This window comes from Ruditapes philippinarum, unplaced genomic scaffold (assembly GCF_026571515.1).
Source record: "Ruditapes philippinarum isolate M1 unplaced genomic scaffold, ASM2657151v2 ctg3865_1_1_1_1, whole genome shotgun sequence".
In the NCBI taxonomy this organism is placed as follows: Eukaryota; Metazoa; Mollusca; class Bivalvia; order Venerida; family Veneridae; genus Ruditapes; species Ruditapes philippinarum.
In genome coordinates, this window is record NW_026859436.1 from 85274 (window position 1) to 109820 (window position 24547).

The window sequence follows — 24547 nt, forward strand, 5'->3', positions numbered from 1 at the left end:
TGATATGAGACTTTTTTTTAAACAAATTCATTTGCAAGAAAAAAATTCATGGCTTCCTTTTTTGTCTCATGATAAATATAATAGATGTTCGTAAATAAACTTCGATGAGTACTGAAATGTCCATGATGACATACACATTGTAATTTCCTGAATGCTGCATTTAGGTATTAAATGGTTATAAAAACGGCCCCATATTGTCCTGAAACTACAGTACTGTTTTTTCAACTGCAGCATTTTTCAATGTCACCAAACAGGGTATCCTGTTTGTATGTTATTTATGATAAATGCAATACTAATCTGTGTTAAAAGTGGGATAATTAATTGAAGCCGACATGTTAATTGATATATGTAGTACTTTAAAGCCTAAAATTATTTAGTGTTGTTTAACCTTGGAGAAGAAAGTTTTAGCGGTGTCCGATCAAATTAATAAGCAACCGGAAGTTCCAGCCCACCTCCTATATATTTTGGAATAAGGGCATAAAAGTAAGTATGTTTTCACCGTTTTAACGTTTATTAGGAATACATATTGCCTGAAATACAATTATCTTTTTCAACTTTTGCTAACTGTATCCGGTTACGGGTATAAATAAGTGCTTTTGTCGTTAATTTAAAGATAAATTATGCCGAAAGACTACCGGAAGTGAAGAAATAGTCATGTCAATATCGATAAATTTTAGTTTGGCTTAAAATTTTTGAACCTTGTCAAGGTTTCCGTATTTAATTCTGAGTTACAGAGTAAGAAAAATTATGTGCAGCCTTAAAGTGTCTGGGACTCGAACCCAGAACCTTTGGAATATGCATACCTTAGATGTCCCAACTCGGCGAACCGGCCGTTATCACATAGCCCAACAAACTGGAATCCGGGTCAGCTCGGCCCTAAAACGTACTCGGCCGCCGAGTCAGCTCGGCCCTTTTCCAACTCGGCACGGGTCTGTCAACTCGGCCCACTTTTCAATTATTAATATTTAGGTTTGTGTTATCTGTATTTATTGTAATAATTGTAATTATTTTATAAAACACGGATTGACAGTTTCCGAACTAGCAGCAGACAGGCTTTTCTTATCAGTAGAATTGCCAATAAAGATATTTCTGACTCGTGGTAGGTTTAACTGTAAATTTAAATACCTTCAGTGTCAAACAATGTGTTGAATATATACTGAGAGGAAGCCAAGAGTAAGATCACCAGCTTTTAATTGGTGTAATAAATTTTAAAATTGGACATTAAATCGCACTAGCGATGAACACTGCTAAATTTGCATTCTTTTGTGAGCGAAGGGAAACTAAGGGAAACAATTCTTGTCTTTCTTCACTCGATTTACCTCGGTTATTACGTAGTTCAAAAAGAGACTGTCAATTGGTGGAGACAAAAAGAGTTTATAAATATAACAAAGAGCAAACAGTGCTTATATAGCTTATGTTATTAAGAAAACACGTTTTTGTTTCATATTTGTTTGAATATTACTTTACAAACAAAATGCATGTAAGGAAACACATTTTTATTAGATCTATATTAACTTTTTTTGTAAATATACTTTATTTCGGCAGAAGTACAATGTATAATTATATAATAATAAGATTATAAACACACGACGCCAGTATTAGTGAGAATGCGTTTATTAACGGGAAACGTGAAACGTCAAACGTCAAACGTGGAACGATTCTCTGTACAAAAGAGAATAAAAATAAATCATTACATAAAATACAAAGATAATTACATGTATATCAAAACATAAAAATAAACGTACGATCATCAATCAAAACATTTGCATTTAACTCTCAAATAAACTAAACATATTTTACTTAAATAGAGCTCTAATTACAGTACACTTAAATAATCTTATTTAAGATACATTCAGTAAAATCCTAATATAAATTATCATTTTGAAACAAATAAATAAACATACCAACTATTGCGGCGTTTTAAATGTATCGTCGTGATGCTTATAAACTGTATGAACGTGTTTAAATTTGTTATGATCATTGCATTTCCGCCCAGATAAAATATGACGTAACGCGGCGTCTTAAGCCGCGCCAAACGTTAACGTTAAATTTGGTAACAAAAAATATCACTAAATAAGAAAACGATATTATGTGAATAAAATAGATGTAAGAAAGAGAAAAAATGTAACTATGTAACACAATATATAATGTTAATCTTAATAAATTCAAAGAAGAATTTAATACTCCCCTCCATGAAATAATTACTATTTCGTAACAATAAATAATTTATAAACAAACATACAAATACACTTTTGTTAATGATATTGTATGAATTACTATAATTTCAATAAATCAACTAACAAATTTATTTTAGGCAAAGTATCACTTATTGATATAAACTTAATTACAAGCATTTTCAATCAAAATTCAATTAATTTCCAATTAACAACACAAATATGTGTTAGATATTACATGTATATAAATCTAGCTTTTATCTTACTCTATAAACGTAAATTAACGTTTAACTTTTTTGCACTTAAACGAGATTTACTTTTAACAAAACATTGGCTAATTATTGCCATATTCTTTTCTACGTAAAGATACGTGCTCACATTAAATTTATATTGTTCTTTTTTATCATTCTGAACCTTCTAGCAAACACAGCTTTGTTACTGGTTTTACTAATTCTGAACCCCGTGCCCTAACCACACAGCTACGTACATGACCATCTCGGCTTTTTATTACTTTCATTACTTTGCCCAGAGGCCACTGTCCTCTTGGCATGTTTTCGTCTGCTACCAGCACGAGATCACCTTCGACAACGTCTCTGGTTGATTTCTGCCACTTCTGGCGGCATTGGAGAGATGGCAAATACTCGCGTGTCCAACGCCTCCAAAACACATCGGCCATATACTGAACTTGGCGCCACCAACGTTTAGCATACTGGTCTTCTTTTCGGAATACACCTGGCGCAAGGTTAACTACGGATTGCGCTTTGTCAAAGTCAGGAATAGTGTCAAGAACGGCTCTGCTATTAGTGATCCACTTAGTAAGTCGAAAACCACCTTTACTCATGTTTGACTGCAAATCACGAACTAAATTAATTGCCTTCTGTTCATTGTCTACATCATCATCATCATCATCAACGTAGAAGTTTCGTTTAATTGTTGTCACGACTTCCGGTTCGAACAAGTGCGCATGATCTTCAGCGGTCCTTTTCAACGCATAAGCTGAGCAACTTGGAGATGATGTTGCACCGAAAAGGTGAACTTGCATACAATATGTATTTGGAATTATCGTCATGTCCCCATTTGGCAACCATAGAAATCGCAGAGCATCGCAATCACGTTCAATTACTCGCACTTGGTGAAACATCGCTTCGATATCAGCCATAAGTGCAATATTATCTTGTCTAAAGCGCGTTAGTACACCAACTAAACTATTCATTAAATCGGGTCCCTGAAGTAGTTGCTTATTCAAAGATGTCTTTTTATATTTTGCCGCGCAATCGAATACTACTCTTACTTTGCCTGGTTTGTTTTCATTAACTACAGGGTGATGTGGGAGATACCAAACACGACCTGGGTTGTTTCTATTGTTGACCAATTTTGCATAGCCTTTCTCAATGTATTCTGTTACTGTCGTAGTGTACTTTTCATGAAGATCTGGGTCACGTGACAGTCTTCGTTTTAAGTGCTGCAATCGTATGTGTGCAAGAGGTAGGTTATTTTGTAACACTGTATGTTCATCTCGCCATGGTAGGCCCATTTTATAATGTCCATCAGGCTCGTGAACCAAAGTTGATTCCATAATTGTCATAGCCTTTCTATCTTCAACCGACATAGCCTTTTCTTCACAATGAATCGCATCAACAAAGTCTGTAGACCACATTTTTTCAAGTTGATTTTGAAGTGTGACGTCATCAGATTGGACATAGTGGATATTAACTGCGCTGCCTTTGTCAATAACGTCACTAATTGGTCCACGAACTGCCCATCCAAGACAAGTGCGGACAGCATATGGTTGACCACTTGCCCCCGCTCGCACCTCTAACGGAACATGCGCGTCCGGAGTATCCGTCCCAATAAGAAGCATGACGTCACTTACGTCAACGTTAGGAATTTCAATGTCCGACAGGTGGGGTATTTTACGAACCTGATCTCTTCTAGCGGCAGATTTAGTTGTAATTGGAAGTCTCTTTACTGTCCAAACACTCTTAAGATGAACATCATTGACACCGGCTACAGCTCGCACGTGCAAATTTACTTCCTGTCCAGATATTGTACTTCCGGTAGAACTTACGGTAGCAATATTGAATGACACTGGTTTTCCAGGTTGATTTAATGTTTGTAACAAACGCTCATCGCATAAAGTCTTATCTGCACCGTCGTCGAGAAGAGCATATGTCTTGCACGTGCTTCCGTTCTCGCTAGTGACCACTACGGGTATGATACCTAAGCATGCCTTGACACAGGAGCCGCTTGTAGCAGCACAATTTACTGACGGATGTGTAACTGTGTGGTCAGACTTAAACTTCGCCCAACTATGCAACAACGTATTATGCTTTCCATTACAGTCGGGAACATTACACATATTTTGCCTATAACATGTATCAGTCATATGTTTTCCTTTAAGACAATTGTAACAAAGTTTGAATTTATTAATCAGTTTGCGCCTATCAGCCAAAGTTAATAAGCTAAACTTTTGACATTTTGACAAATCAGAACATGTTCCTAAGCAACAATAACATTTTCGTTCAATTCGGACTTTGTGCGTATCAGTATGAGTAGCAAATGTCGTTAATCTAGCCTTGTTATTGTTTTCAGACATTGAATTGGATGCTTTAATAGCTTTGGGTTGTGTATTTTCTTTAACAAGATCTAAGGCATATATAGAACAAGCAACTTGAGATTTCTCATTTACAAATTTTACTAAGTCAGAGAAATTTGGTTCCCTGCCAGCAATATTAATGTTGTGTGCTACATCAACCCATTTTGTTCTTAAGTGTAAAGGTAGCCTTTTAACTATACGCCTAAGATTTTCAGTATTATCAACATCTGAAACAAACCCTAACTGTGAAAGAGTTATCTCACATTTTTGCATATCTAAAGCAAGTTTTGAAAGGCTATCACTATCACCAGACTTAATTTGTTGTCCATAAACTAATTTTTCAATATAAGATCTAGCAATAACATGAGGTTTACCATAACGAGTTTTCAATATTTCTCGTGCACGTGCGTAACCTACATCGGACTCTAACAACACACAATCTTCTATACAAGACTTTGCCTCGCCTGTACAATATTGTATAAGATAACTTAACCTAAGTCTGTTATCAAGAATCTTCGATTCAATGTTTGTTTCAAAATTCTTAATGAATTTACAATAATCTATGGCACTTCCGGTAAATGTTAATAATTCAGGTTTAGGCAAATTAAACCCTTCCTGTAATGTAGACGCTAGTCTGTTGAATGCCATGTCGATGCTACTGATATCGCTAGTCACCTTACCTTTGGTGTTGGTTCTATAGCTTACTGCTGTATCAGAAGTATCCATGGAAACGTCGCATACCGTTACTTGGTTTCCGGAAACCTCCCTCCTGTTATATAGATGATCATTGTCTGCATTAAGTCTTTCTTCGTTGTATCCGATACTACGCGCAGTACTGCTAACGTCTTTATTTAACATCACATCCGGTATTTGTGAATGAACGACTGTCGTCATATGAATGTCGTCTGCACGACTTCCGCTGTTTATGTGTGTAGCGGTGTTGGTTTGTGGTATGTCAGTTGTTACCACCGGAGCCGGAAACATTGCGTCTTGCTGCCATACTGCCTCTTCAACCTGAGCTTGATCAATTTCACTTTGCACATCAAGTAATTGTTTACGTTCTTCAAGCTCCTCCCGTTCACGTTGCAACTTTCGTTGCTGTTTGTCAATGCGCTGCTTTTCTATCAAAGTCTTTAATTTCTGTTCAGCAACCAATTTCCTTGCTTTAGCACTAAGCATTTCAGATCGTGACGAACGCACTGACGAATTATTCGTAACACGACTGTTCACTGAAATACAATCTTCTGTATTGTTCACAGATTTTTTCCACTCTGAGTAGCGTTCACTAAACTCAGCAAAGTTCTTAACTTGACTGGTAAAATTACTTTCCATTAAGTTCAACTTTTCTGTATCCTCACACATATCAATACATAGAATATGTGCTGCCTTGAAATGTTCATATTTCTCACAAAGTTTATTGTACATTTCATGTACTTTGTCGTAATTTTCTGATGATAACATTAAACGTTCCAGTTCATTAAATGTTTTCGTCAGCTGACTAAGGTGTGCAGTTCGCGACTTCATCGCGTCAGGAAACCTTTTAGAATCCATTTCCACCTTCTGCTCAGTAGGTCTTTAACCTTCGACTTGACAGTTGTTAAACTCTAGTTGAGAATTATAAACACACGACGCCAGTGTTAGTGAGAATGCGTTTATTAACGGGAAACGTGAAACGTCAAACGTGGAACGATTCTCTGTACAAAAGAGAATAAAAATAAATCATTACATAAAATACAAAGATAATTACATGTATATCAAAACATAAAAATAAACGTACGATCATCAATCAAAACATTTGTATTTACCTCTCAAATAAACTAAACATATTTTACTTAAATAGAGCTCTAATTACAGTACACTTAAATAATCTTATTTAAGATACATTCAGTAAAATCCTAATATAAATTATCATTTTTAAACAAATAAATAAACATACCAACTATTGCGGCGTTTTAAATGTATCGTCGTGATGCTTATAAACTGTATGAACGTGTTTAAATTTGTTATGATCATTGCATTTCCGCCCAGATAAAATATGACGTAACGCGGCGTCTTAAGCCGCGCCAAACGTTAACGTTAAATTTGGTAACAAAAAATATCACTAAATAAGAAAACGATATTATGTGAATAAAATAGATGTAAGAAAGAGAAAAAATGTAACTATGTAACACAATATATAATGTTAATCTTAATAAATTCAAAGAAGAATTTAATAAAGATATTTCTTATTATTCATTTACCTGAACAACATGCAAAGCAAAGTTAATACGTTATATATATTTTTGTAAAGTGGGCCGAGTTGACCCGTGCCGAGTTGAACTGTGCCTAGTTGGTGTAGGGCCGAGTTGACTCTTTTCCAACAAACTGCGGTATAGATAGATACCGAAAATAAGCTATTTTCGCGAAAATAAGATCGCACTACGAAAATTAGATTTATTTTTAAAATAGTGCATTTATCTGTTTAAATAATTATGTTAGTTATGTATTCATGCATTCTTTGAATGATTTTACAGCAAATATGAAATAAAATTTCAGAACCCAAATAAATATCTAAAAAAGTGCAGTTTGAGCCGAAAATACTATCATACGAAAATAGCTAAAATTGCCTTGTATAGTGAAAATAAGATCAGGTCTACGAAAATAAAATTTATTTTTGATATTATGTATTAAAAACGTATTGATAATTGATTTGTGTGAATGAAATCATAAATTTCAGAACCAAAAAATATTTTAAAAAGTGAATTTTGAGCCGAAAATAACATCATATGAAAATAGCTCAAATTGCCGTGTATAGCGAAAATAAGACGGGTCTACGAAAATAATTAAGATTTATTTTTGATATTATGCATTAAAAACGTATTTTTGTTGTTAATAATTGATTTGTGTGAATGAAATAATAAATTTCAGAACCAAAAAATATTTTTAAAAGTGAATTTTAAGCCGAAAATACCATCGTAAGAAAATAGCTCAAATTGCCGTGTAAAGCGAAAATAAGATCTGGTCTATGAAAATAATAAGAGAATATTCTTTCATTTGAGTGAAATATGGAATATATTTTCACATGGCATTTTATCATGTTGAGTGAAAATATATACCATATTTCACGAAAAACGAAAAAATAACCTTTTTTATTTAATTTCATTATAAAAGAAAAATGGTTATAAACCCCCTTGCTTGCTACGCAACTGCAATTGTCTCAAAATTCTCAGGGTTACAGAGCAATGTGAATTAAACTCTGTCTGAGCTATATGATTATGAAGTTACGGATCTCTACTGACTAAGCTGTCTGGCCACTTACACACTATCTCCCCAAATTAGTTAACTGAACTGTGACATGCTGTAAAGTTATCAATGTGAAATGAATTTAATTATACAGGGTCTTTTAACAGTTAACATTAAATGCTAATTAGGTTGGTATTCTTGGGTACCGCACTTTTCTGTTTCCGTTAATTTGATATAATGAACAGTATCACGCTGGACTTTTTCTTATTTTTTAAGTCATAATGCTGACAGAACTATATTATAGTAAAGAGTATTTCTAAAAAAATAAAATTTGAAACAAATAAAATTAAAAATTCATATTTGACCTTAATGGTCAAGGTCATCCAAATGTCAAGATCACATTTAAATAAGTCATCATGTCAGTTTTGTCAGTTCTAAGTGCTCTTTTATGTAAGAATGAATCAAATCTAGAAATGAATAACAAAAATATTTCAATAATTTGAACTTGACGACGTAATAAATAAATAAGAAATTACAGCAGTAGAGTATTTGTTGTCTTTAGTGCTTTGGTTTGATGAAAAGAGAATCTTTAAAACAGATTGAAATTTGCCAACATCTAAACTTATTTCACGATTATCATAAAAATTGTAATAAGTTTTTTTAGTAATTTATGAGAAAATAATTATGACCTAAAAAAATTAACAATTGACAATAAAATTTATTGAAATCAGCTTTTTTAGTGTTGTTTGTAAAAAAATAAGACTGGAAAACTGGAACTGCTTTCCCTATGACAAAAATTGTGAAACAACACTAAAAATAGCTGATGACCCATTCTTTTCAGAGTAGTGGGTCACAAATTATCTAAAAAATCCTGACTGGTAGAGACACTGGTCAAGAAGGGTAACCAGAGTTTGCATTATACATGTATCAGCCTAACATGTTTTTGATCTTGCTTATACTCTGGTCCTTATTATATAGTTGTTTATCATATATTGATGTAAACTTTAAACATAAAAAACTTTAAACTAAACATATAATAATATACAGTTCTACAAATTCTGTTTTCTGTTACAGACACTAAAGATGACTGACTCAAAGTACTTCACCACCACCAAGAAAGGTAAGGCTTAAAAATAGTTATTTGTCCATTATAAGTGACAAAGTAACTGCATATACACCTTTTTTACCTTATTTAAATTAATGAAAAGAGATATAAATTTTAAATGCATTTTTGTAGAATAATACATGATTCAGATGTGCAGTTATTATTCCCGCTGATGGAATCCGGAGGGGGGATATTGTTTTGGCGTTGTCCTTCTGTCAGTCCGAATTTAGTTTCCGCGCTACTTCTCTGCAACTACTGACTGGAATTCAACAAATCTTCATGGGAACCTTCAATACCAAGAGGAGATGTGCATATCGTCGTTGAGGCAATTTATTGTAAATTTGCACTCTGAAGTTATTTCTTTATTTTTCAGGTGAGATATTTGAGTTGAAGGCGGAGTTAAACAGTGATAAGAAGGAAAAGAAAAAGGAGGCTGTTAAGAAAGTCATTGCTAGCATGACAGTTGGAAAAGATGTGAGGTAAGCAGAAAAATATACAAAATTTGCTTATATCTTATATATACATTTAGAAAAGACAGAATGTTATTCCTTTGAAAAAGTCTTTGTGCTTTTTAAAGATAAAACTAAGAGCATTTAAATCTTCATACATGTATATAAAGTGATTATATCTGTTGAATAGCCCCTGTGGGCACTGTATGCAAAGGTAGTACTTGAGAGGGTTCTAACTAAGAATGGCATTTGATGTCATACAGTTTGTTGTCTTGCTGGAAACCGTAATCATAAGTTTTGAGGGATAACGTTTGATTTAAATGTGGTATTTTCTACATTAAAATCAGCCATGAATTAAAAGAACTGGCATATTTTCCAAAATAAAATATGAATGAGTCAAGTCAAGTCAAGTCAAATAATTTATTGGCAAAAACATATACATGTTCATCGCCAAGTAACATTTTGGCGGTACAAAGTACAGAGTATGAGTATATAAAACAATCTTTCAGCATGGACATACATAAATTTTACATAAATTTTTGTGTGTGTTTTCAGTGCACTGTTCCCAGATGTTGTAAATTGTATGCAGACAGACAATCTGGAGTTGAAGAAACTGGTTTACGCTAATATCTGAGAACTATGGCTAAAATCAAACGGTGTATAACTATTATATGCAGATTGCTGATATGGCGCATTATGGCTGTTTAACACATTTGTCAAGGTTTGTTAGCTGAGTCACAATATTGAAAGACTTATAGCACTTTTATAGGTGAAATATCTATGCTGTATGATAATGTATATTACTGAAATATTTTGCAAATATCTAAGGAGAAAAATGGCTAAGGGTATTCATCAATTCCATCAATACCTAAGTCCCATATTTAAGAAACAGCATAAAATCAAATATATTTTAGAATAACAATGTATTTCACATGTAAATGGCAAATTTTCAATTACTTCACCTGGCTGTTTGTGTAAATGACCAATTTTGCATACAATTAAGTGAGGTTCTCAACTTGAATAAATCTTTAGAATGAAGTGTAAAAATAGAGCGCAAGAAACGAAAAGTTCAGATTATGGTTTACTATTTTGAAGGACTGTGAGGATTTAACTCGCCTGCTGATCCGGGCTTTAGCTGTCAGAACTGGGCTGTATAGAGTAGACAAGATCACAGAGTATTTTTGTGTGAAGCCCTGAGAAATGGCTTGAAGGTAGGTTTATCGCTTATTTAATTATTTCTTTTTTGTTGTACATGGATCTACTTTTGAAAGCATCTAGAATGTTATGGCAATAAATTAAAAGCTTAAATTGGCTTTGTTTAGTTATAAGAATGTAAGCAGCCTATAAATGGCAACACCTTGGCGACCAGTTTGAGACAAGATATGTTGTTACATCTGTGCTGTCTGATGATGATCTAAATTGTTCACTAATTTCAGTCGTGTATAGCATTGTATACTTCAAATTTTTCAATGGTTTTGTCGTAAGGTTGAAAGACGGACAAGTCCTATAGATATTTAACTGTTGAATAGGGTTAATAAAATGAAAATTAGCCATACAAAAAACAGACTATGAAAAGTGTACCTGAAGTAGTGTTAAGATGTTCTGAAATTTAAATGTTTATGGTATTTTTTATAGGAGTTTCTTGAAACATAAGGCCGTTATTGATCGAAAAACTTCTATTAAACTTAGACTTTTAAACAAAATATTTTATTGCTTTGTAAAGAGTTCGCAATGGGATATGATTCTGTGTACATTAATAAATCTACTACAAACTAGAGAAATTGGATACTAATACTTTAGGAAAATATATTACATGTATGTAATAAACTATGCTTTATTTAATACCTTGAAGGATGAAGATCCGTATGTGAGGAAGACAGCAGCTGTATGTGTAGCTAAACTTCATGATATAAATGCACAGCTTGTGGAGGATCAGGGATTCTTGGATCTTCTCAAAGACCTTCTGTCAGATTCCAACCCTATGGTAATAATCATTTAGTACTGTGTTAGCAAGTAGTATCTGATGTGATTATGTCTATGCAAACATTGATGTATAAGAGATTTTGAAAATTAGCATGACTAGCATAATCTGGATATAGTCTGGTATCATCCACTATTGTTATATTATCAGACAGTATAAGATAGAAATTTTGTTTAACCATGGATTATTTTTAGAAGCAACTACTCATGTTACTATATATTGACAGGTGGTTCCAATGCTGTTGCACGCTATATCAGAGATTATGGATGCTCCCCTAATGCTGGCCGCAGGTGTTAGAGATGACTCGGGAACCATCATAAGCTTCTTAGCTGCTCTTAATGATGTACCGAGTAAAGTCTTTGTTTAAATTTGTTGAATATAACTTATTGAATTAGGTGTTGATTGGTCGCATGTAGAAGAAAGTTTGTTACGGTAAAAAAAAATAGGCTTATACTGAAGACCTCTCATTTTGCAGTAAGTTGTAAAGCTGAATTTGTACAATCTTAACTATTATTCTTTATTTTGTCTGACATTTTCTTTAATTTAAGATGGGCTTTAACAGGTAGTTATAGATAATTGAATGTTTAAACCCAAGTTTTCCTTATCTGAAAAGCTGGGAGATTAAAAATACCAATTAGAGCAGAATCTGAAAAAATTGACACTGTTTAGTATTGAATACAGAGGAAAAAAAACCACCTAAAAATAATAATTCAAAGTATTTAAGAAAATCCATACTTTATAACATAAAATGCGCATGGAAATTTGATAAGTCCCATCGTGCTTTTTTCGCTTGCTTTATTATCTTATTGCCATAGTTTTTTTCTGTTAATAGGCTGAACCAAAAATTCTAAGCCTTTGCGCAATAATGTGCCATCCATTATATGACATTCCATCCTTTGTTACTAGGTGGGGTCAGGTATTTATTCTGGAATTCAATCTCAACTAACACCTAAAGATGGAGAGGGAGGCAGCAGAGTATTTGTGAGAGAGTCAGCACCACGATTAGGGCCCATGCTTAATAGCAGGCTGTGGTGGCTTCTTCTGCTGTCAAGGGTAAGCCTGAAATATTCTAGAAGTCATTCGTTATCGCAAAGCAACAAATCCACATCCATCTTAAAAGGCACATTATTCATAAGAATCCATAGTTATTAAATTCTTTAGAATTGTCAAACATGTGTTTAATAATGTTTTAATAATGGATTTAGAATATCTTAGATGTTTAACAGCTGAAGAAAGTAGCTCTGAAGCAAAATTTAATGAAGTAGTATTTTGACTTCACTATAATTTATACCAATTCAACAAAACAAATTGACATTCACTATAAGGGCTTATTAATACCAATTGCCAACAAAACAAAAGAAAGGTGGTTCATCTCTATGGCAAATGAGTATTTTTGAGGAACTGTAACAAGATAACAAATATTTTAATTTTTTTGTAAAATAAAAATGATTGCATTTGTAAGGCATAATGGGTCTTTAAGATAATAATGGTTGCCTTGGCAGTGCTTTGTTTTAATGGTATTAATAGTGATAAACAGACATTTCTATTATAAAAAAAATTAATAGTAAAAATGTTATTGATAATTGTTGCTGTAACAGGATCTTAAGCCTGAAATTTTTAAAAACAAAATTTTATGGTCTGTCACTGAATGATATTGATGATATTATTCATGGCTTTAAGAAATCAAGCTGTTGTTGTGATACTTAAATCATCACAGAAAGGTGTATTGATGTAGTATAAAGATTTGAATCTCGATGAAATAAATAACAAAAACTGTCAATTTTATATTTTATTTTGATATTTTAGGTTGTGATGAAGCTGATGGAAATGTTGGACACTTCAGGCGATTACGTGTCATCACTGGTGAAGAAATTAGCCCCACCCCTTGTCACACTGCTCTCAGCCGAGCCAGAAATACAATATGTAGCTCTGAGGAATATCAACTTGATTGTACAAAAAAGGTAGGTGTCTATACCATATTTTATAATAATTTGTGCAGTATTGCAGAACTTATAAGTATATAAGTTGTTAAGTTACATTTTTGTCCAACTGCCTGCAATGAGCTTGATATACAAACCAAAAAGTTTCCAGAAATGATGGCACTGTGTTTAAGTGGCTTGTCTTGAACATGATGTTCTACGACAAAATCAGTTAAACAGAAAGTCTGAATCATTACTAGAAACCTGTTAAAAAAATATTACAGAAACCTATAACATTGAAAATGATTTTCATATGTTAAGTTTTTGTTCACTTCTGCTTTCTGTACATGTTGGTGTAGGGTTTCTAGTCGAACTACAACCATTTAAGATAAAAAATAGTTATTGAAGGTCTTATAATGCAGAAGTTTTGTTCTTAATTGTTACTAGGATAATAGGAACTAGGTTTCCAGTAGCCAAAAAAAGATGAAAAAGTATAAGTACATGTATTAAATACAGGCAAATATTTTGCCTTTGCCACCAGTGCCCATTCACACAGTCTGACCAAGCTAATAGGCCAATATCCCCAAATTGATAATGGACAGTTCTAGAAATGGAAGCTGAAAAAGTTCATTTAAAAAAAACTCCAGCAGATTTAAGGTCAAGTATATTTATGCTATTTTCTTTATTACAGGTCAGACATCTTGAAGAACGAGATGAAAGTATTCTTTGTAAAGTATAATGATCCTATATACGTGAAGCTGGAGAAACTAGATATCATGATACGACTAACCAGCCAGTCTAACATCGCACAGGTCCTTGCTGAACTTAAAGAGTAAGTATAGTACTTTCCATAATGTTGCTACAGCAGCTAACATTTGTATGAAAGTAATATTGTATTATGAAGCTGATTTAAATCTTAATCATGATGAAAATTCAAAACTTTACTGAATGTTTTAAAAAAATAAGATTCTTATCACATTAAAATTCCAATTAATTAAAATTTTGTAAATGAGGAAGTAAGTAATTCTCTTTTTATTATTTTCTTAATAATTTGGTTGAATATCAATGATATTGAGTGACTATGTAGTGGAGTGGTTAAGGTTAATGTGTTTGGATTGCTCAGCCCTTGTTGCTTTGGGTTTGAATCCAGCCTCAACCTAAAACCAAACAAAAACCTAAACAGAAATGGTAATATTAGTTTTACAATTCTATTTTATTCTCTAATTTTTCAGATATGCCACAGAAGTTGATGTAGATTTTGTACGTAAGTCTGTTCGAGCTATTGGTCGCTGTGCCATCAAGGTAGAGCCTGCGGCAGAGAGGTGTGTTAGCACATTGTTAGATCTTATACAGACCAAGGTCAACTATGTTGTACAGGAGGCTATTGTTGTTATCAAGGTAAAAAATTTCTTTCATTACTTGTTTATCTCTTTTTAACAGTTGATAAAAAATATGTAAATACTTTTGTTTGACATTCAAGAATTTTTTTAGATTTTACATCTTCATTGCTATTCTTGTTTGTCAATCAATCATTTTATTTATGATATGAATTATAAATCTTAACTTTATGTTGGAAACTTGATACTTCAAAATTTTGAAAGTATTTAATTCAGCAAAAAATGTTGTTTATTCATTATTAAAAATTCTGCTGGTATGCTGTTCATTAAGCCTTGGTCTGGCCTTGGCACAACCATGCTGTGTGGCCATGGTCTGCACTGTTCACTTTTCAGTCAGTACATATTTTGAAATTTGCCCTTAAAAAATGATAATCGGTTTTGTTTAGGTTGAAAGATAAATTAGTCATTTAAGATATTTAGTATGGTTAGTGTTAAATGAGCTTAAATTTTTAGCAATAACATTCTTCAACTTCGTCAGGCACATGTTACAATAATAGAAATTTTTATATTTTATCATTTTAGGATATATTCCGTAAATACCCAAATAAGTATGAAAGCATAATTGCCACACTGTGTGAGAACTTAGACACTCTTGATGAGCCAGAAGCTCGCGCCTCAATGATCTGGATCATTGGAGAGTATGCAGAACGTATTGACAATGCTGATGAACTTCTGGAAAGTTTCCTTGAGGGATTCCAGGATGAGAACACGCAGGTTCAACTACAACTGTTGACAGCCATCGTGAAACTGTTCTTGAAGAGGCCTACAGACACCCAGGAGCTTGTTCAGCAAGTACTTAGTCTGTCCACACAGGTTTGTGAAATACTTAAATTGATCTTTTATTTTATATTGTCTTCAGGTAATGAAGTTGAAACATGGATTAGCTAAATCTTTCTGTTAACTTCAGCAGTTTTATAGGAGGTTTGCAATGAATAACGTTAAATAGCGTAGTGATTGATGACAGCATTATTTTATTTCCTTTCCCTGCTCTTTTACAACTTCCATTAAAATACACTGTATTGTACACATACATGTTATTTCTTGCATATCAGACAGGATTTTCTATTGTTTGCACTGGTGCAAGAAAATCTTGTCTTCATTCCAACGCATCTTTGATGAATGAATTGCATGCTTAGGATGATGTCATTCCATCTGTATGAATGAAGTTGTAAATTTACATTACTATTAGAAAAAAGGGCACTATCTAGCTCTTGGGTTACTGTTTGGCAGAGCCTTTTTATCACAGTAAATATTTACTATCAAGCTTTATATTCAGTTCTGTAGCCAGTGTAAAACTCTTAACTTTTCACCCTCCTCAGGTAGACTATCGTGTATTGGATCTATGTTTTACACACAGCTTATATATAAATATAACATTATAAAACATATTTACATTCTTCATTCAGGACAGTGACAATCCTGACTTGCGTGACAGAGGATACATATACTGGAGATTGCTGTCGACAGATCCTGCTGCTGCAAAGGAAGTTGTCCTTGCGGAGAAGCCTCTTATCTCGGAGGAGACTGACCTGATTGAGCCGACGTTGCTGGATGAACTGATATGTCATATCTCAAGTCTGGCATCCGTCTACCATAAACCTCCTAATGCATTTGTTGAAGGACGTGGCGGTCAAAGACGTGTCTTACCAGCTAAATCTCAACAGTAAGCTTAATGATAATATAAGATTTTGTATGATCCTTAGATTTTGTGTCAATTATTAGACTTTATAGGGTTTATATTAAATGACTATTATGAACTACATACCAATGCTCCTAGTTAACTGTTTTTGTAGTGGGCAATTGGTTGCTATTCTTCAGGTTTTTCAAAGTTTTGTTTACATGTATATGTTTCTGTTTAATTGTGTTGGAAGCTTTAAGCTTATTGAGACACTCTTGAGTCTATTACTTAAACCATTGTTCACTAATCATTAAATAGAAGAATATTGTTTTTTTATTCAATTTTGTATGAATCACTATAACAAAACAGATGGTAAACCAAGTTAAACAAGCATGTCTTATAAAAGAAAAGTGTTGTGTATAAATAGTTAATTAACAAGATGTCTGTACTGTGTATTTTGATATAATTGTTCTTAATAGTGGTTACTATTATCTTTGTCAATGGTGTTTATCCCATCTGTTTGAAATAATTTGAAGAAAGTTATTTTAATCAATTTAGAGTTGATTACAAGTCCTATATGAAATGTTTTCAAGACTACTGTATGTTTGTTATATAGAGAAGGCACAGTTGAGGAGATGTCGGCACCAACAGAGACCACACAACAACCACCCCAGCCTACTACAGTCATACCTGGTGCTGACTCACTCATTGGTGACCTCCTTGATATAGATCTCGGCCCAGGACCGTCAATGATGCAGCAACAAATGTACCCACAACAACCCCCGGTACAGACACAGGCCAGTGGTGGTGGTGGTGGTATGGACATCTTCGGAGAGGGGCTGGATAATCTTGTATGTGTTTCTCTACCTAACCTTTGCATAATTGATTAATACAACAGCCTTTCCTTGGCTTTGTAAAAATCTTTACACAATAGGCAGGAGTTATTCTGTTATTTTTCACTTTAGCAAATTTCTACAGTATTGCAGATACGGTGACATAAATTTCTGTTGTTTTATTTTTTTCTCACTTCCCCAAAAACTTAAATTCGTAATTGATATTAAATGCTATCATTGCAAGTAATTCTTGTAAGAAATATTTATTTAAATGACAGAAAAAAATTAGCAATCTGGAGCAAAACAGTTTTGAGATTCTGGAAAATGATCTAGTCATTTATGAGTAAACATGTACTTCCTTTGAATTTTTTTATGTCATATTTAAAACACCTTATATCTGATCTTCTATATATCATAGTTATGTTTCACATCTTAATTTTGTTGTAATGTTAAATATAGTGTAACAGAAAATGTATTTAAATTTTCATGTTAAGTTAGTGTGCTTAGTTTTAAAGTTTGAATGTTCATTACAGCTTGGTGGGGGACCATCGGGTGGAGATATGCTGGGTGGACTTGGCGATATTTTTGGAATGCCTCAGTCTCAATCATACATTCCACCACAAGAAGTTTGGCTCCCCGCTCCGAAAGGAAAGGGGATGGAAATCACTGGAACTTTTGCACGGAAAAATAACCAAATTAATATGGAACTGACTTTTACAAACAAAGCTATGCAGCCTATGACAGGCTTTGCTATACAGTTTAATAAAAATAGGTAATTTTATATTATACGATTTGTAGATCTGTCTATTGATAATATGTAGTTCATATTAACTGGACTATAAGCCTGCTGGTGGCAGGTGATAATGATCGTACCATTTTATCATGGTCAGATCTGTTTGGTTTATACCAATCTATTTTAGTTTGATTGTGTAGGAAGCTATAGGTCTATAGACACACTTTGGAATCTGGAACCAATAAGTACTTAGCAATGAGTGTAAAGTTTCTTGCTCAAGGAAACATCAACTTGCCCAAAAACAGGGTTTGATCCCATGCAGCTAGCGATCATTAGATTACTAGTCCGACATGTTAACCACTCGACCCTGTTTGCTATTCAGTCAATACTTATTTTGAAATTTTACCTAAAAATGATAAATGTTTCTGTCCATATGGAAAGATGGACAGGTAGATTTTAAGATATACTTAGTATGGTAAGGATTTGTTTCATTAAATAGTAATCCCTTTTTGAAACAAAGTTTATTTTGCAAAATATGTTTTTAAGATGAAACAAAAATATATTCCAAACTTAAGGAAATTAGCAAAGGATTGTGTAAAGTTTATTTAGCATTTAACAGTGTAGAAAATATTTGTGATGATAGAGTTGAGTTTTGTGATTATCTGTTTTTCTGATACAGCAAAAAATGATGTAATCTAAATCTGCACTGTACAATAAATTGGTTTTTATTGCAGTTTTGGGTTAATGCCGGCACAAGTTTTAAATATTCGCAGTCCCCTGCCACCAAACCAGAGTGCTAGCACTTCATTACCTTTGAATACTACTGGCCCAATACAAAAAATGGAGCCTCTTACTTTATTGCAGGTAAATATTATTACTGGTTGACTTTATTACAGGTTTACTTTATTACTGGTTCATTTATGACAAGTTAGCTTTTTTACCAGTTAACTTAACTTTATTACTGGTTAACTTTATTATGCCCCCATTTCGAAGAAAAGGGGGTATATTGCTTTGCACTTGTCGGTCCGTCGGTCCGTCGGTCTGTCGGTCCGTCGGTCCGTAGACCAAATGGTTTCCGAGTGATAACTAAAGAACCCTTAGGCCTAGGAACTTCAAACTTGGTATGCTGATTGGTCATGACAAGTAGATGACCCCTATTGATTTTGGGGTCAAGGGGTCAAAGGTCAAGGTCACATTGACCTTGTAAGCAAAAAACGGTTTCCGATCATAACTAAAGAACCTTAAGGCCTAGGAACTTCAAACTTGGTATGGTGATTTGTCATGATCAGTAGATGACCCCTATTGATTTTGGGGTCAAGGGGTCAAAGGTCAAGGTCACATTGACCTTGTAAGCAAAAACGGTTTCCGATCAATAAGTAAAGAACCTTAAGGCTTAGGAACTTCAAACTTGGTATGGTGATTGGTCATGATCAGTAGATGACCCCTATTGATTTATGGGTCAAGGGGTCAAAGGTCAAGGTCACATTGACCTTGTAGGTAAAAACGGTTTCCGATCAATAACGAAAGAACCCTTAGGCCTAGGGGCTTCAAACTTGATATGGTGATTGGTCATGATCAGTAGAATGACCCCTATTGATTTTGGGGGTTAAGTGGTCAAAGGTCAAGGTCACATTGACCTTGTAGGTAAAAACGGTTTCCGACCAATAACGAAAGAACCCTTAGGCCTAGGGACTTCAAACTTGATATGGTGATTGGTCATGATCAGTAGATGACCCCTATTTGATTTGGGGTTAAGGGGTCAAAGGTCAAGGTCACATTGACCTTGTAGGTAAAAACGGTTTCCGACCAATAACGAAAGAACCCTTAGGCCTAGGGACTTCAAACTTGATATGGTGATTGGTCATGATCAGTAGATGACCCCTATTGATTTTGGGTCAAGGGGTCAAAGGTCAAGGTCACATTGACCTCTTAGGTAAAAACAGTTTCCGATCAATAACTAAAGAACCCTTAGGCCTAGGAACTTCAAACTTTGTATGGTGATTGGTCATGATCAGTAGATGACCCCTATTGATTTTGGGGTCAAGGGGTCAAAGGTCAAGGTCACATTGACCTCTTAGGTAAAAGCAGTTTCAGATCAATAACTTAAGAACCCTTAGGCCTAGGAACTTCAAGCTTGGTATGGTGATTGGCCATGACCAGCAGATGACCCCTACTGATTTTGGGGTTAAAGAGTCAAAGGGCAAGGTCACATTGACCTTGTAGGTAAAAATGCTTTCCGATCAATAACTTAAGAACCCTTAGGCCTAGGAACTTCACTCTTGGTATGGTGATTGGTCATCACCAGCAGATGACCTATTGTTTTTAGGGTCAAGGGGTCAAAGGTCATGTAACATTGACCTTGTAAGTAAAAACGATTTCCGATCAATTAACTAAAAACGCTTAGGCCTAGGAACTTCAAACTTTGTATGATGATTGGTGGTGACCAGCAGATGACCCCTATTGAGTTTTGGGTCAAGGGGTCAAAGGTCAAGGTCACATTGACCTTGTAAGTAAAAACGGTTTCTGATCAATAACTTAAGAACGCTTAGGCCTAGGAACTTCAAACTTGGTATGGTGATTTTTCATGACCAGCAGATTACCCCTTTTGATTTTGGGATCAAGGGGTCAAAGGTCAAGGTCACATTGACCTTGTAAGTAAAATCGGTTTCTGATCAATAACTAAAGAACGCTTCGGCCTAGGAACTTCAAACTTGGCATAGTAATTGGTCATGATCAGCAGATGACCCCTATTGATTTTGGGGTCAAAGGTCAAGGTCACATTGACCTTGTATGTTAAAACGGTTTCGGATCAATAATAAAAGAACCCTTAGGCCTAGGAACTTCAAACTTGGCATGGTGATTAGTCATGACCAGCAAATGACCCCTATTGATTTTGGGTCAAGGGGTCAAAGGTCAAGGTCACATTGACCTTGTAAGTAAAATCGGTTTCTGATCAATTAACTAAAAACGCTTAGGCCTAGGAACTTCAGACTTTGTATGATGATTGGTCTTGACCAGCAGATGACCCCTATTGAGTTTTGGGTCAAGGGGTCAAAGGTCAAGGTCATGACCAGTAGATACTTTATAACCCTTATTAATTGTTTGATCACTGGGTCAGAAGTCATGCATAATTACCTTATCACATGAATAATTGGCTGCTGATAGGGGGCATACATGTTTTACAAACATATCTTGTTACATGTGAACTTACTGGTTAACCAGTTTCTAACCATTGTTGCATCTTTATTGCATGTATGTTGTAAACAATATCTTCAGTGTTGTATTTCTCAGTTTAGTTAAACTTTAGTTTTAGTTCTTGTATCTTAAATTAACCACTTTCTGGTTCCAAGTCTTCTTTCTGGAACAAGCCAGTACTTTTGTCATAGTAAGAAATACAGTTGTGACCCATCCAAGATCCTGGGATCAACAAACACCCTACCCACTAAGCCACTGCTCTCCTTTCATGTTAATTGTGATGATTTTAAATAATTATATAGGTCACTATGGTGATGTGTTAATGCCACCAAAAGGTTTGACTGTATTTATATATGGAGAGCTATGCTGTTTGTGGTGTCCAGATATATTATGGAACTTTGGTGGTTCTTCTTGAATGCCTAATACTGTAAGTGCCTGATCACTTGCACCAAGATTCAGACAAGGAAAAAAATTATAATGATTTATTGTGAAACATGAAATATGACCTAAAATGTACCAGTATAACTTGAAACTGTACTAAGATCATCTATTTCTAGGTTTATGTTTAAAGTATATAATGTATTTTGTTATATAATTTATTTTTTATAAAATATGTGTAAAAGTTTCTGTTTGTTTTTTATAAATAAGGTAGCAATATGTTCTTTAATTGCAGGTTGCCATTAAGAACAATATAGATGTTTTCTACCTATCCACACAAGTACCACTACATGTGTTGTTCGCAGAGGATGGAGAAATGGAGAAAAAAATATTCCTAGCTACATGGAAAGACATTCCAGCCAGTAACGAGGTTCAGTACACAATAAATAATGACCAACACAGTGCTGGTTAGTATATGTTATTGTTATATATAAAATATTAACCGGCTACTTGCTGAATTTGTGTAATGGATTTGCTCTGCTTTGAATTTGGATCAGTCCATTCGAAGTTTAAGGAATTTCATCATCAAAGTTAAAAAATATTACTGCCAACATCCATGTGATCTGGTCTGTCTTTTACACTGATGGCAAAGACTAATCACTCTTGGTTATATGTTGCAGATAATATTTATTATTACAAAAAAGTTCAGAGTAACATCCGTGTGGTTCACCAGGCCTAATTCTTTTACACTTTAAACAGTCTTTTTATGAAGGATGGGGGGGGGGGGGGGTGTATGTGATAAATAGAATTTTCCATTTGTGTAGGTTCATTACTGAATGTGTTGAATAAAGTAAGATTATGTGAGTCTGTATGCAACTTGTTCAGTAAATTCAGTATTGAACCTACTCTCGTTCAATATCCTCTATAAAATAATATAATACATGTAAAAACCTGATTTTAACCAAAGAATAAGAAAAATTAATAAAAAAATATTGTATTATGTTTTTGTTTTACAGATACAGTATCTCAGAAATTAAGGAACAACAATGTTTTTACCATAGCAAAGAGAAATGTAGAAGGTCAGGATATGTTATACCAGTCCTTAAAATTAACTAACGGAATATGGGTGTTAGCAGAACTCAAAATACAGCCCTCTAATCCAACATTTGTGGTAAGTTGTATACACAGATTATTTCCCTTTCTTTAACAGTATAACATTGGCAAAAACATTTAATTTAAATTAAAGAGAAGAAAGAAGAGCCAATTTTTTTATCATATTTTCTTGAGGTTATCAGATTATCAGAAATATACTCTTCTGTCCATATTTCGAGTTATTTCAACCAATTATTATTGGCAGAAAAAAACAACAACTAGTTTTGTGACAAATTATTTGTGTCACTACTTCTATTTTTTGTCACCATTATGTACTCAGTTTATTAAAAACACAGTTGCCTAGCACATGACTAATTTCTTTACTTATTTGCTAAGCAAGAATTCAAGAACTCCAACTTATATTACGTTTGTGACATATACGTAAGTTTATACTCAAATTTATCAAATTCACTCCTGGGGTCCATTATTTGGAGACATGTCACTTACATCAGAGCTAAAATGGGCCTTTGAAAATTCTATGTCACACCAAGATCTAATATGAACTTTTGTCATCTAATTTCAGTTATCATTAAAGTCAAGAGCTGTAGATGTATATGAAGCTGTCAGACAAGTTTATGTCAACATTCTACATAATTAGACCCAATAAAAACAACAACAACATTTTAATTAACTACAATTGGTGAATATTTTATATAGAACAAAAAATGCATTATTGGATTTGGTGACCAGTGCTTAAAAAAATCCATTACGGGATTTATAAATCTTTTGGAAAATATGGAAAATAACTGAAATTATCATCAAATAGTACACTACCCAGTAATTATCATCAAAAATATTTTGTTAACATGAAATGATCAACAAATAGAACTAGATTTATCATAAAGAAGAACTTGAATTGTCAACAAATTGAAGTGGAATAATAATTGAATAGATTTAGAATTATCAACAGATTGAACTGGAATTATCATTAAATTGAACCTGACGGGTTATCACCAACCTGAAATGGAATTATCAACAAATTTAACAGGAATTATCATTGAAATAAACATTGAATTATCATGGAATAGAAATTGTGTAATATTAAAGAGCATCCGTTTTAGATATTTTAATTAAACATGTATATGATATGTCATATTTGATAACACCTGAAAAGATGCAAGAATACATTTAGAAACAGTTGACAGTTAAACTTTACACATATTGTTTATTTATTAGACCACTAGATTTGTGTGATGTTGTGAAATTTTTGTGTGCTTATATTTAAGATAATTTATTGAAATGATGTTTTAACTTATCATTAATTACCTGAAAGATTACCTGATTACTAAAATTTGGTTTACCAATTTGATTTACCTGCTGTACATAAATATATATGCATGTATATATGATAGTCTTCATATACCATTTAAGTGTGTTATACAAACATGCATTTTGGTTAAGGTTTTAAAAACAAAAACAAAGAATGAAAGTAAACAATTTGTTGTGAAAATGTATTATCAGTTTTAAATATTGTTATTTAAATGAATATAACTGTATGTTTAGTGCAATACATACAAATAAAGAATTTCATACTCACAGGTTGTATATTTTGTATAATTTATCCCTAAAATTGTGAAATATAGACTTAAACTGCTTTTGATTTGGAGATGCCCATTATAAGCTCATGTACTAGAAAAGTTGATGGTCATTTCTATGCGTATATATTTATAAGTAGTTGGAGAGATTTGTGTAATAATAAAGAACAGTTAAAATATGTGACATGCTCAACACCTAGGTGTAAGAATTCAGTATTTCGAATATTTTAATGTCAATGACTTCGGAGATAGCCTTTGAT

The 24547-nt window shown here is 33.5% G+C and overlaps 1 protein-coding gene across 1 annotated transcript; it reads left to right on the forward strand.

Moving 5' to 3' along the window:
- Nucleotides 1-378: 378 nt before the first annotated feature.
- On the forward strand, nucleotides 379-24288 carry LOC132756524 (AP-1 complex subunit beta-1-like). Its single transcript, XM_060747617.1, has 18 exons — nucleotides 379-483; nucleotides 9067-9112; nucleotides 9471-9576; nucleotides 10102-10162; nucleotides 11399-11530; nucleotides 11754-11870; nucleotides 12434-12580; nucleotides 13334-13488; nucleotides 14138-14278; nucleotides 14679-14844; nucleotides 15366-15656; nucleotides 16250-16506; nucleotides 17078-17312; nucleotides 17828-18066; nucleotides 18762-18891; nucleotides 21896-22067; nucleotides 22617-22771; nucleotides 23276-24288. Exons 2-18 carry the CDS (start codon nucleotides 9076-9078, stop codon nucleotides 23348-23350), a joined length of 2616 nt encoding a protein of 871 aa, XP_060603600.1. The 5' UTR covers nucleotides 379-483; nucleotides 9067-9075; the 3' UTR covers nucleotides 23351-24288.
- The last annotated feature ends 259 nt before the right edge of the window (nucleotides 24289-24547 follow it).

What these genes read in the sequence shown, in the direction of transcription:
- LOC132756524 (XM_060747617.1), top strand. Translation starts at nt 9,076, where the DNA reads ATGACTGACTCAAAGTACTTCACCACCACCAAGAAAG. An exon ending in GTCCTTGCTGAACTTAAAGA is followed by an intron (nt 14,279 to 14,678) that starts GTAAGTATAGTA and finishes CTAATTTTTCAG; the next exon opens with ATATGCCACAGAAGTTGATG. An exon ending in ATACAGTTTAATAAAAATAG is followed by an intron (nt 18,067 to 18,761) that starts GTAATTTTATAT and finishes TTTTTATTGCAG; the next exon opens with TTTTGGGTTAATGCCGGCAC.